This window comes from Gigantopelta aegis, chromosome 9, assembly GCF_016097555.1.
Source record: "Gigantopelta aegis isolate Gae_Host chromosome 9, Gae_host_genome, whole genome shotgun sequence".
Lineage (NCBI taxonomy): Eukaryota > Metazoa > Mollusca > Gastropoda > Neomphalida > Peltospiridae > Gigantopelta > Gigantopelta aegis.
In genome coordinates, this window is record NC_054707.1 from 16304791 (window position 1) to 16320085 (window position 15295).

At 36.5% G+C, this 15295-nt stretch overlaps 1 protein-coding gene across 1 annotated transcript in view; it reads right to left on the reverse strand.

Moving 5' to 3' along the window:
• Positions 1–12902: 12902 nt before the first annotated feature.
• Positions 12903–15295, reverse strand: part of LOC121381962 (ceramide kinase-like protein) — a 42439-nt gene continuing 40046 nt past the window's right edge. Inside the window, exons 12-13 of the mRNA XM_041511397.1 lie at positions 13955–14154; positions 12903–13364 (exon numbers count right to left, since the gene is read on the reverse strand). Coding sequence (XP_041367331.1) covers positions 13268–13364; positions 13955–14154 — 297 coding nt within the window. The 3' untranslated portion in view covers positions 12903–13267. The remainder of the gene's footprint in view (positions 13365–13954; positions 14155–15295) is intronic.

Consider the following 15295-nt stretch of genomic DNA (forward strand, 5'->3'; position numbering starts at 1 on the left):
AGGTTGGACTGGGGGCGGCGTCGCAGAAGGGACCGCCACTGGCGGTTGAGCCGCCAGCTTAGATCCCCCCCCCCCCCCGTGCCGCTCCTGGCGCAGGTTTCCTCTTCCTCCACTTCCGATTCCTTGTCGGTGAGATCGCGTCCCCGTACACCAAGGTCACGGAAGCCCGTGACCCGGTGTGCGTGACGCGATACTCACTCAGCTTTCCAAAACTGGCGAGCAGTCCCCCCAGGTGGGGGGGTAAGTCAAGAGCGCAGCTAACCACGTCTACTCTCATCGCGAGTTGAGTTGAAAAGTCAAAAATTTCTGTGAAAACTTTATAAAACCCTGGATACCATTTTGTTTGCGGGAGTAACAGCCAACAGCACATGCGCCTGGATGTTGTAGTTCCTTCACTGGCCGCCAGATGTACCTGGTGATGGTTTAACCAATTGCGGTACTTACGAAAGTTGAATTGCTGCTATTTCGGCGCATTTTTAACAGTTTTTAACAAAATAAAAATAAAATAAATTCAGGTACGGGCGGGAACGATCACCAACTCTTTTTTTTTTTTTTTTGGCCTAATATGTGGCTACATGTTATATATGCAACAATTCAATAAATATATACACCATGAGAAGCTTCTTTGATTACTGACATAACACTGTAAATAAGTACAACATTTTAGCCCACGATGCGTTCAGGTTAGGTCCGAGAGGATCCTACCGTTTTGGGTTATTAGTTTTGTAAAACATTTAATATGCTTTGCCATTTTAACCAATATTTTAATTGTAAAAAAAAAGAAGAAGATCAAATAGAATTAATTTAGCAGTCATATATTTAAAAAAAAAATGAATAATGGATTAAGTTAGAAAATGCACTTGGAAGTCTAGATTCATGAAGAAAAATAATAACTCGGCCCTACGGGGCTTATGAATTATTTTTAACGAATCTACACCTCCTCGTACATTCTCCATTACTTAAAACACTCTACAGTCCAGATACCATTGCTACTACATATTGCTGTGGTACAAAGTGCATATTACAATTTATATGTATAATAATAACTAGGTGAGTACAAGTAATCCAAGTGTAGCGTGTATTATACGTATAATAGTAACTGGGGGCGCAGATTATACGTATAATAGTAACTGGGGGCGCAGATTATACGTATAATAGTAACTGGGGGCGCAAATTATACGTATAATAATGACTGGGGATTGCTACACCAGTGTGTCTCAATTGGATGACAGTGCAATGGTGTTGGTGAAATAGCACATGTGACATGTCAGATTACAAACTGCAAATATAATTCTAATTTTAAAAACAAGTTTTATCCTAAAATTAACACACATACATACTAGTACAAACCTTTTAAAAAACAACATTGCAACCCCCCACCCCCACCCCGCTACATGGAACATCAATTACAAAATGATATCATCGAGATCAGAATGTCCTTGTCCTCTCATGGTAGCCTACAAATCAGCCTGTGCTCTGACGGCTAAAGTAATTTGTTGAATCAATGATTGTCTAACAACAGAGACCACCCTGGTCAAAAGTTCCTTGTTTTCTCTGCGAATACAACTGTAGTCTGTTTAAAAAAATATTTTGAAATGAGGTGATTGTCATATAACACACAGCAGAATTAACAATGTTCTTATACCATAGATCAGGTAGCCAAGAGATGAGGTGATGATGACCTCAAGAAACATATTTATGTCTCAATTGCTTCACACTGTAAAGAAATAGGAGGCACTGTCGGTGGGTTGGCAAAATGCGATCACTATAATAGGTCTTGTTTATAATTTATAATTATATTTAGGCCAACCTAGCAACTTACAAATGTTTGCGACAAGTGATGGACGGCGTGGGGTCAAATGGCCCCCTAGGCCATTTTGCTCCAGCAAAAGTGGGCCATTTTGCCCCACCTACGATTTTGATACAAACATGGCCACATGGAAAATTTTACAAATCGGGCAGGAAGTTTAAGCTGTCATTTTTGGTCACTGATTTCTACCAAAGAAGCATGCAATAACATTCAAACTTATGAGTATAGGGTGTTACTACAAACACACTTTCCTCAGATACCTACCGATAGATCAGGTGTGGATGGAATATGTCATCTCAGACTGTGCTGGAATGAGCATGTACAGCCACCGCCGCCATAGTGTTCCTGCATGCTGTTGTGCAGAGGTATAAGTACTATACTTGTCAAAGAGATGGCAGCACGGGATGGCTGGGTTTTCGGGGGGGGGGGGGGGGATATTACCCGAGGGGGCCATTTTGCCCCATTCTCCCCTATATCCAATTACGGTTCAAGCACGATGTCCTGGGCACACATAACTCGGCTATCTGGGCTGTCTGTCCAAGACAGTGGGTTAGTTATTAATGGTTAGTGAGAGAGAAGACTCGGGTGTAGTGGTCTTACACCTACCCATTGTACCTACCAGCCTTATGTACGATGGCTTTACAACGAGGCCATCGCTGCAACTAGTTTAACGTACAAAATTTTAATAAAAAATACAAATTAAACAAAAGGGAGCAAAACTAACAGTTTGTTATTTGAAAAAACAACATGAAGATTAGGTCTGTAAACTATCTTATTATACCGGTTAAAGACACTGGACCACCATGACAGCGAGATCAGCGTGTCAGAAGGATGGCGGACACAATGATAATCTCTTAAAGCAAAATAAAGTTAAAGCACATTGGTTTATTAATCAACGGCCGTCAACCATTTGATAATTCTGACACATAGTCTTAGAGAAGAAACCCGATACATTTCCCCCATTAGTAGGAAAAAGGATCTTTCATATGCACTGTCCCACAGTCAGAACAGCACATACCGCGACATTTGATATACCAGTCATGGTGCACTGGCTGAAACGTGAAACAGCTCAGTGGACCCATCAGGCGAGCGCTTTACAAACTTGAATCAGGTGTTTTTTGGCATTACAATTGATATGCAAAACGTTATTCGACCTACATACACAAACTATTTACCACATATAGGTAATTCCCATATATTATTATCCTGATTTAAATACTTTCCAAGTTATTTATCAGTACATTTATTTTATTTATTTATTTTAAATTTTTTGTTTATTATTTTTTTCTTTCTGTTTTTGGAGTAGGGGAGGGCATCCCAGGCACGTAGGAAAAGTAAAGTTGTTTTATTTAACGACGCCACTAGAGCACATTGAGTTTTTATCTTATCATCAGCTATTGGACGTCAAACATATGGTATTCCGACACTGGTTTTTAGTGGAAACCCGCTGTCGCCACATATGCTACTCTTTTACCACAGGCAGCAAGGGATCTTTTATTTGCGCTTCCCACGGGCAGGATAGCACAAACCATGGCTTTTGTTGAACTAGTTATGGATCACTGGTCGGTGCAAGTGGTTTACACCTACCCACTGAGCCTTGCGGGGTACTCACTCAGGGTTTGGAGTCGGTATCTGGATTAAAAATCCCATGCCTAGACTGGGATCCAAACCAGTATCTACCAGCCTGTAGACCGATGGCCTAACCACGACGCCGGTCCTTTTTCGATGATGTAACTTACAATTTAAACACATTTCATTTACAATATCAGTGTCTGTATATCGAATGCGTTTGCGATCGTATACTGTTTGTAGCACTAAATTTTTACTTTAATTCGTGATATATATGTTTCGTACGTACGAAATTATTGGGAGGTAAAATCTGGTTTGGCTTACTACAAGCATTAGGACAACATCAAACACCTTGTAAATACAGACACTGATATTCTAAATAAGAAAATGTATTTAATATGTATGTTACGTCATCGAAATGGCTCTATTGGTCGGAAACATTTTACATTTTACAATGGTTGTGAACTCAGGACTGTCCCTTTAACCTCACCCCAAGTCTATCAGTCAAACAAAATAACAAAGTGATTAAATTTCAAAAACAGTTTATTTTAAAATTTCATACATCAGTCACACTGAGTATTGCACACACTGAACAAAACGTAAAGTACATACATATTGTGAAACACCACTGGTTTTCATTTGAGTATAGCAGGGCTATATGAACCGGGAAGGGGTGTGGGAGCCCCCCCCCCCCCCCCCCACCACTTGAAGGCCAAGACATTTACGGGGTTTTTTTTAAAGGTCCTTGAGCCCTCCTTCACTTGTGTGCGTGTGTACAGGCAATAGTGCGTGGGACGATGTCTAGACTAGCGAGGGTAGTTTTTAGGGTGGGTGGGACATGCTGTCCCTGAAAAGAGATTTAAAAAAATGAAAAACAATTGGCATGGAGCTGCGGGATTTTGATCCCCAATCTCCCTCCCCCACTTTCGCCTGCCACACGACTGACTTAAGCGTATTCTCCCCACACCCACTTCACCTCTTTCGAGTCTGGGGTTTGTCCGACAAATTTCCAACTGACGATGCAAATTCGCAGATACGACGTTGTTTTTGGGTTTGGAAGTTGTTCATATACTAGTACATAACAGTCCCATTTATTCCCGTGAATTATAACAAATATAAAATTATGGTATACTTTTATCAAAACATTCACGACCTGGATATAGGGAAATTCGACGTTGTTATGAGCTTGGAAGTTGTTTATATTACTAGTACACAATACTCTCGTCTATTGCCGGGCATTAGCATAAAGATAAAATTCTGATATATATTTATCAAAATATTACAAAAATCTAGGTATAGGGAGGTACATTTTTCAAAGGGATATACGTCATCTTTAAAACAAAACTTGTTACAGATCATTCAGGCTTTAGTCTCTTCCAGCGCTATTTGATAACATCGTTTTTCCAACGCGAAATAAATACTACAACAAACAACTGATGTTTCTTACACACCCGTTGGTGAGAACACCATGCGTTATTTTTGATAACACATGATTGTTTACACACGTACATGTGTAAACAATTTCAAGACACGTGACAGGCTGCTCCTAGGTGAAGACCAGGTCACCAATGTCATACGTCCAATACAAAACCAGCACGGTGGAAATCGATTACACTTGACTATAGTTAACCTGGCAATCACGTGTCTGTGACGCGTTTACAAGTCATCTACAAGTGCAAAGGGTTGTAAATATCTTTTAGTCAATAAAGATGTTAAAATTTTCTTAAAACCTGGTTTTTGAGGATATGTAATAAATAGAATTAGGCCCTATACATTAGTTTCCGTTAGATACCATTTATCTCACAACTCGTTGTTTAAAAACGTATCAAACTCGCTTTCGCTCGTTACATACATTTTAAAACTCGTTGTAAGATAAATGCATGGTATCTAACGGCACTCATGTATTATTCTCTATTTAACTAAACCCGTGTGTTTTCGCCTTTAGTTTTAATGATCATTTTGTTTTGATATGGGCCGGTTTCCATGTGCGCGGTTTTTGCACCCGTGGTGTGGCGCGGTGTGAGGATCATGGTCGCATCAACACATCGATTCTATTTTTTATTTTTTAAATTGGTGATCGCGCCCGTACCGCACCACCAAATAAATATGCACATAGAAAACGAATCTTCCTTCATGTTTTTGAACTTAATAAAAAAATTTTTTTTTTACAGAGAACAGTGAAGAAAAGCGACCGTTTACGGCGTTAGAGTCTACATTGTAGTGTGACCTGAACCGACGACTGCGTCTAATAAGGCCAGGCCATATATTTCAATTATTGACTAAATGTGTTTTGTATATAGCTAATAATACATGAGTGGTCATTAGATACCATTTAACTTACAAAGACTTGTTTTAAAATGTATCTAACGATCAAAAGCGAGTTTGATACGTTTTCAAACAACGAGTTGTAAGATAAATGGTATCTAAAGGACACGAATGTATTATTCTATTTCTTACATATCCTCAAAAAATAAGGTTTTAGGCAAATTTTAACATCTTTTTTTTCACTAAAAGTTATTTACATCCTTTGCACTTTTAGCTAACTTACGCGTCACAGACAAATGATTGCCAGATTAACTATACATCACAGTGTAATCGATTTCGATCGTGCAGTCTTTTCATTGGATGTATGGCATTGGTGACCTGGTCGTATGTCTTGAAATGGTTAACACACGTACACGGGTAAACAAGTATGTGTTACCAAAAATAACGAATGACGTTATCACCAACGGGTGTGTAAGAAAACGCATTAATGGCTATAGCACTTCTATTAATACCAGCAGGCCTGTATATTTTGTTAATGCATCTTTGGCTGCCTGGGGTGCATCACATCTTGAAAACGTCAAGCCTATTGTCCAACTCGTTCTCCTGGGATATCGATTTAAACAAATACACCTAAAGTGACCTAAAAACGCGCACCCATTTCTCTTTGGCTGAATCGTACGGGATATTCCAAATTACATAGCACCATACCACCCTCCACCTGTTACCGGCTGCTGTCGGACTGCTGGTGCTCCCTTACGCCTGCTAGTGCAGGCGGTCCCTCCTCCTCCCTCCCCAACCCTTTCCTGTCCTGGACGGAGAAGCCGGCTGAGGCCGACACCTGTGCCCAGGACAGGCGTGCGCTACAACAGCTTGCTCTGAATGTGCACTCTAAACACTTTGGTCTTGCTCACCTAAACCTGACCAAAGTGCACCCATTGTACACTAAAGGTACTGCTTTTGCATGGCCTAGAATTACCATAAAGATGTCTTCAATGTTAACACATTACAGTGTTGTTTGCAAACTAAATTATCTCCTGTCAACTTCACTCTGACAATTGCCACTACAAAGCCGTCTGCCATAAAATAATCACAGTCAAACACCAAACTGGTTCTATGGATATACAGAATCTGATATTAACCAAAAGAGAAGATAATAGTTTTAAAACCTGTTTCACACTAATGCATTCTAATTATATACACATAATTAAAGTAATGCTCAGAAAGTTTCAAGATATTACCTTTAAAATTAGAACATATAGAGGCTACGTTAAAACACATACATGTACATTAGTGTCTCCCAAGAGCCCATTTTAACCATGAAAACCTGAGATTCACCACTTCAAAATGTAACAACATCATCAAAAATTGGAATTTCTTCATGCAGTAAACCACTATTTTATTGTGTTTTAGGCATTTTTAGCCACTCTGTATTGTCTTAGAATAGGTGAAGAAGAAAAATTTCATTGATAAATTTTACTTCATTTTTACTAACCTTCAATTCAATTTTCAGGAAAATTAAAATCTATATTTTTAAAACTTTACATTTTAGAGAAAGACATACATGTTCATATAGTCAATGAAGTCATGGTTCCTTTGGAATGTGTCGAAAGACATTTAAAGTAACAAAACTGCCACAAATGTTATACATTAACCTAAGGGAAAATTAGACGTAATAGGATACAAATTCAATTTTGATGTATCGAAGAATGAGATAATTTAAAATCAATATTCCGCAGACTACAGTTTTAATATTAAATTTGTCTATTTACTGTGACAAATGAACAAATGATTTATAATTTGTTTTTAACAAAAACATGTTCTAAAACTGCTATACAGCTGACCAGTATGCTATTTCATGGAATAAATAAATAAGTCACAGTGACCTATTTTTTTTCCGATGATCATAAACATATTTAAGTCAGGTTTTTTTTTACAAATATTATATACCACAGGAAAAAATCTCAAGATGATTTCTTGTCATAAATAAAAAAAAGAAAGAAAGAAATGTTTTATGTAACAACGCACTCAACACATTTTATTTATGGTTATATGGCGTCAGACGTATGGTTAAGGACCACACAGATTTTGAGAGGCAACCCGCTGTCGCCACTATATGGGCTACTCTTTCCGATTAGAGTCATAAATAAGTGGCATTTCTTTTACATGATATTTAAAAAATAAAACATTACAAAAATATCTACCTATAAAACCACTGCTAAAATGCAAAATAAATAATTTTTAAAAATATAATCTAATGTACACTAATACAGTAACTGCCGGAATGTTGTTTGGATCAACAGATCTTCTAATAATGAAGGTCAAGGTAAAACTTTAAAGAAATAAAATATTAAATGTATTTTCAATGTTACCAAGTGAAAACATACATATTCATGTAAAAACAAATGACAACATTATTTCAATGCAAATTAATAAACAAATTAAATATGGACGGCAATTGTATGTATTTAAAGATCAACCATCATCTAAAAATGCTCAAGTATAGCCTGTGCAATGCATAACAAAATAAATTACATAGGCCTACATATTTATAGCAACAACTTTGAATCTACTTAATAGATGTCAGTGTTTCTGCCAGAAAGAAATTTTTGGATATAGTGCTATGGAACTGAATATTTACAATGTGTGTGCTTCATACACCTGTTATCCCCAACAAAGAAAATGGGTTAGGTTTAGGGTTAGGGTTAAAAAAAAATCATACAGTAATGATAAAGAGTCATTAATTTTGTCAAAAGATTAACTTAAAAAAAATAATATCTACAAAAAATTTGGGTATGGCTCCATACCCTTTTTACCCTCTGGCAGAAACCCTGAATGTGTTAAATATTTATATAGAATTCAGGATGACTGTTATTATAGAAAATAATAAATATATGCATACTGATTAATACTACATGTACATATATTGTAAACAAATCGCACACAAACATTCTGATTAAAGGTAGATAGTTTTAAAGGCCACATGCTTGTAAAACTGTTTAGACTCTACATGCATGTAATTTGTATGGCATTGCCATTATGTTTAGAGTCATAAGTCTATTTGCATAAGCATGACTTAACCCTTGTATAAACTTTGTTCATTTTGATTTATACAACCCCCTGCTAAAATTCTTGCAAATGCGCCTGATAAGCACGGTGCTAGCAGAAAACTTATAGAGGATAAATAGCCTGTGTATGTTTGACAGAATTTCGGCCAATTGTAGCACACACTAAAAACTAGATTACCAAAATGGGACTTTGTTAAGGTGGATTTTCATGAAACAATTAGAGAAAATTACAACAGTTATTGTAAAAGAATACACTTTGTAAAATTATGTACATATATTTTTACAACAAAAAGTTTAATTGGCACACGGTTCAGTGATAAAAGAAAATATACAAAAGTGCATTGACTATCATATATTTATGTTAACCCATACAAATCCATACAAAATACAAGTAGGTACATTTTGCAAAACAAAAATAATAATAACAATCCAAGTTAGAATAAATACATTTTAATTCATACACAAATGGAGTAAAATAATAGATTAATTAAAAGAAAATGTATAAATGTATAAATGGACGGAACTATAATTCTGATGTATCACACAATTAAAATCACTCATAAGGTTGTAACTAAGAGTAGGGCTCTAAAAAACAAAGTTGGTGTCTGGTCAGACCAAAGTTCCAGAATTGATGCCGTGATGCAGGTTTTGGTTTTTGTTGTTTTTTTGTTGTTGGTTTGTTTTGTTTGGGTTGTTGTTGTTTGTTTTGGGGTTGTTTTTTGGGTGTGGTTGTTTTTTTTTGGGGGGGGGTAAAAAAAAAAATATATATATATTTAAAGAATAGAGAAGGTGGGTATATTTAATACTGAAATACGGGGCATATTTAAATTGAAATCAGAATCCTAGTTGATTCGTGATGGCATTTTGGCTCTGAATGCAATTTTACCCGTAGTAAGAAAAGTCCAGCAAAAATCGACATACCTTGGGAAATTAAAAAAAAAAAAAATTGCTGCAAGAGGGTCAAAATTGACGAGCACCAACCAAAGACCAGAAATTTATTTTGTTTGGTCTTATGATCCCCAGAAAAATATATCTTGTTTGGCCTAGTCAAGGGGAATTACTTAACACTACCAACGCCACTGTCAGTTCTTTATTTTGCACTACATCTGCAATAGTTTTCAACACTGGATGGAGGAACAAATCTTTAATCAATTAAAGGTAATTAGTAACACCATTGCTGACTTAAGCAAGTGTGTCAAAGGGTTGGAAATTCAATCCAGGTGTTAATTAAAGTGTAGTCAGGGGGAGTAACTTCAACATTGGTGTAGACAGCATTGTACAATGCCACCCTCAGTTATTTACTTTGTGACTTTCATTATATACATTAGTATATACCTAAAATATGTATATTATTCAATACTTTATTATGTTTGCAATATAATATATATATATATATATATATATATATATATATATATATATATATATATATATATAGGGCATTATGTTCAATAAATTTCATTTCATTTATTGAATTTATTGTTTGTTATTCCCAGTTGACATAGGTTTAATAAAAGAAATTACATAAATGCATTCAATAATCAAGGAAAGAAGGAAATGTGTTATTTAACGATGCACTCAACACATTTTATTTAGTTATATGGCATCGGACATATGGTTAAGGTTCACACATATACTGAGAGAGGAAACCCGCTGTCAACACTTCATGGACTACTCTTTTTTTTTATTAACAGCAAGGGATCTTTTATATCCATCATCCCACAGACAGGATAACACATACCACAGATTTTGATATACCAGTCGTGGTGCACTGGCTAGAGCGAGAAATAGCCCAATGGGCCTATGGACGGGGATCAATGCCAGACCGACTGTGCTTTACCACTAGGCTTTGTCCCATGGGCCCCTACTGTTTAAGAGAAATGAAGAAAAAGAAAATAAATTTCAAATCTGGTGTAAACTTCAATACATATACGGAACATGTAGTCTATAAAAATCAGTTTGAGAAAACTTAATTACCTAAATTATTTTCCTTTTTTGTATAGTTATCGGAATTTGTAAACTGTGTAATTTTAGCTATGGGGAATTAAATATGGTATCTCAAAGAGTGACATGTGGTTTGGCACTTGGCTGTTAAAAGAGCCACACAATTCAAAGGATCTGTCACTTGACAAAATAAAAATAGATTACGTCAACTCAATGTAGTGCAAATAATAACACATAGCTATGAAATTAGATAAAAATAGATGCAACTGTCAATTCTCAACATGATGATTATTTAGTCTCACGCTCAACAAATGCTAAGAAAAAGTATTCAAATGATTACTGTACAGTCAGTCGTGTATATACCTAATCTCAGTCTCCATTAAAGATGTTTCTTGTCAATAATTTCAGTGTGACTTGACGTAAAAAGAAAAGAAAAAGTATTTTTCAAATAATAAACATGTTCTATTAGTTTTAATCTGATTAAAATTAGCTCCACTGGTTAATAACTAGAGCTAATTTTAATCAGATTCTATTTCTTTATACCCTCTATTTCTTTTTTTTTATTAATTAACTCATTCATTTCAAATTATTTTCGAGCTTATATCCAATTAAGGTTCAAGCATGCTGTCCTGGGCAGACATCTCAGCTATCTGGGCTGTCGATAACTTCATATTTAATGGAGCAGAAAACTTTCTTCACTATGGATGGGTACTGCTATTTCATTTATATCTTGACTAATGTTATTGCACATAAAAAAAACCATTTGGTTATTTTATAAAATAGTTTTTTTCATTTCACTAAAATTCCTGTCTGTTATGTGTTAATATTTCATATTCTATTTTAGCACTTATTTTGCCACTCCAACATGCAAACCCACACACACACAAATACACACACACATAAAAGTACATGTATATATATAAAATGTATGTTACAACACCAAAAATATTTGTTAATACTAAGTACCATACATTAAATGTTCTCCAAGTGGTCTATATAGTGTTGCATGATTAATACGTTTCTCTGTACACAGACCCATACACTTAGTGTTTTATTCACATAAAATCTACATGTCAGTCAATACCCTACTGTCTCACTAACTCTTTATTCTATTAAATTATATACTGATATTAAATATACTGCGGCCAATATTCCCCTAGTAGCTTTTAAGCACCATTAATAAATAAGCAGCAAAACATTATTTTTAAATTTAATAGCTTTTCGGAATGAAAAAAACCCTATTAAAACAAAATTAATACACGTTATGAAAACAATAAATTAAAAATATCTCTCTCTCACTTTTATTTTAAATTGTGTTGTTCTCTGGTGCTACTTCCAAATGAAACCAATAACAGTATAACTGCATCTATAACTCTTTTAATTTACCTGGCAATTAATAACAACAGTGAAACCCACTCACGTGGATAGCCGTTTTAAGCAGTATTCTGTGTTTAAGGACCAGGTTTCTATTTTTTCTATAATTTTCAACAATTTTACATTTATATACCAGTATTAAGTAGTCATCTCAGGGCCATACCCAGTGGATGGGACAAGGGGGGGAGTTGCACCTCCAGAAATATATATGAAAGAGTGCCCCTTTTAGTTATAAATTGCCCCCCTTTTGTCAACCTGCAAAACATCCACAATTACTGTCCTTGATGGGTTTTTTTTTACACTGCCACCCCCATCCCCCGATTCTTTTGGTACTGCCACCTAACAATTGTATGCTAGATACGTCCCTACATCTGCCTCTTTTTTTCTATTTCTTAGATGGCTGTTTAATGCAGGTCTTAATGAACATGTAATTTTACAACATCTCTCCATTAAATTTGTTAATGTCAAGAAGGCAAGTAGCACTTGCTCTGCATCATGCATGTCACAAAACTGCATGCTACAAACCATTACCATATAAAATATATACAGTGGAAAGGAACCCAAAACTGCATGCTATTGATCATTACCAAATAAAACGTATACAGTGGGAAGGAACTCGGATAATAATTTGCACAGAGCAGTCGGCGAATGGCAGGATCCAACTGACAAAACACACTGGTGATGAATTTTGCAAGACTGTAGCATGATGATAGTGATGGTTTTAAGTATGATGATGGTGGTAGTATTGGTGACGGCATGGTAATGATGGTGGTGGTATTCGTGACAGCATGGTAATGATGGTGGTGATATTGGTGATGGCATGGTAATGGTGGTGGTATTGGTGATGGCATGGTAATGATGGTGGTGATATTGGTGATGGCAAGGTAATGGTGATGGTGGCATTGGTGATGGCATGGTGATGCTAATGATGGTAATATGATGATAGTGATGGTGGTGGTAATATAATTATGATCATGGTCGTAATAATATGATCGTAATGGTGGTATGAAGACGATGGTGGTCATATGATGATGATCATGGTCTTAATAATATGATTGTGATGGTGGTATGAAGACAATGGTGGTCATATGATGATGGTGGTTGTTGTGGTGACTATGACTATGATGATAATGCTGGCACTATGCAATGCTAAGGAGATTAATACAAGCAGTTTTAACTGTAGTGACTCGTCAGACGTGGTTCTCCAAAATGTTGGTCAGTAAACCGTTTGGTACAATTTTTATTTCACAAAAGGCAGACAGTTGAAGTTCACATCTTTAGGTTCAGCTTCAGGTGACACACCCTGACCACAGATCTGCAGGAGACCATGGAAAATTCTACAAAATAAACAATTAAAACTATCAGATAATTTGTCAGGTCTTTTTCTTAAATGCCTTGTTTTTTTCTTTTTAAATGCATTGAAGTAGGAATGGGGGAGAGGTTAAAACCCCAAACCTCCCTAGGCACACACACCTGTAATCACTGATATTATAGACTAACTTAATAAGTGTGATATTTTTTATAAAACAAACATATCATATATACAGTAGCATAGCGTTGGCAGGGCCACCGGGGCAGTTGCCCCGGGGCGCAAAATTCTGGACTGGTGGATGGGACTCGGGGGGTGGCTGGGGTGGGGGGTTAACGGTTCACTGGTTAGGGGGTGCAATACTTGCCTTGCCCCGGGCTCTGACAACCAACGCTACGCCACTGCATATATACAGTGAATCCTGTTTAAAATCGGGGACCAAATATTTATCCGATTTAGACAGGATTCGGTGTTTAGCAAGTCATGTGTTAGAATTTAGAAAATTCGGGACCATGAAACTTGGCTGGTTTGACAAGAGTTCCGGTTTGGTTTAGGGTCCGGTTTCGACAGGTTTCACTGTACTAAAGAAAAAAGTTAAAACTTTGAAAATGAACTTACTTAAAACTGAGTTCCCTCTCCTTGGACAATTCGTTGTCGATACTCCAGCTGGAAAACATCCGAGCTTCCTCCTTGGCCTTGGCCCTTTCCTCTTTCTTGCGCTGATGTTTTTTCCTCCGCGCAATTTCCTGATCAGTGAAGGTGGGCCGATACTGAGGACCAACCAACTTGTTTGGTGGGAAAGCTGGTACAGCTGGTGACTTTAGCACACACACACAAAAAAATATTACAAAAATCATTCAATATCACAGAAAGAAAAATAGGTTTAACTACACTTCAGAACATATCAAGGGTTACAAGATGTCAGATGTAATTGTAATACATTGTCAAGATCAGGACCCATATTCACAAAAAGGTGTAAATTTACATCTACGACTAGCACTTACGTCTGCCGTAGATTTACGTTTACGTGCAAGAAGCACCTTATTCTCAAAGACGGTCGTAAATGTAAACGTAACTTAGTTGGACGTAAATCTACGATTTAACACTCTCACCGGGAAATAATTTTAAAAACCATTAGAAATGATGGCTACCGGATAATAACAAATGCGCAAAACGCAATTTCATTTGTCGTCTGCTAACAATAACATCGCGAACGGCGAACCATGGCATTTTGGTATTGGTTAGGATCCGCGTTTTGGTACGAACTTGAGGACATTTCTTAAAAAGGAAAAGATAACTCAGGAGAAATTGGCCGAGTCGACAACATCCGTTCGATCACCAACAAAAATATGTTCAATCCGTGGGCGTTCGCTATCGCAAATTACTTCAATTATTGGAAATGCTGCTAGTTTCCGTAAATAATAGTAAATAACGGCGATCCTGCTTGATTTATTATATGTACACGACTTACGTGCAGCGTTAGTTGTAACCGGAGGCACTCTTATATTTACGTCCAACTTTACACGTAATTTACGTTTTCGTTGTTTCGTGAATTTCTCTTCAGTCGTAGATTTACGTTTACGCTTATGAAGTTTTGTGAATATGGGTCCAGTCTTTTTATCTTTAGCCAATTTGATTATTCTAGCTCAGTCAACCAGTAGAAAGGTGACAGAAAGCTGTGCTAGAAAAAAACGTCTAGCACACACACCCGTAGACGGTAATCCACCCTTTTCATTGGTTAATTTTGCTCATCGTTTAGGAGATAGACAGCCACTGCTACCTGTTCATTAGGTGATTCCATAATCAACGGTAGTACCTGACGTCACGTAATATGTAATGCTGCCTTCATTCCTTTTAGTGACGTAACAGATATCAGCTGAGAGGAGTGACGTCAAGGTACAAAAATAAAATGCAGTGAATTTTATAATAATTATACTAAAATTATAAGAATCATTGAAT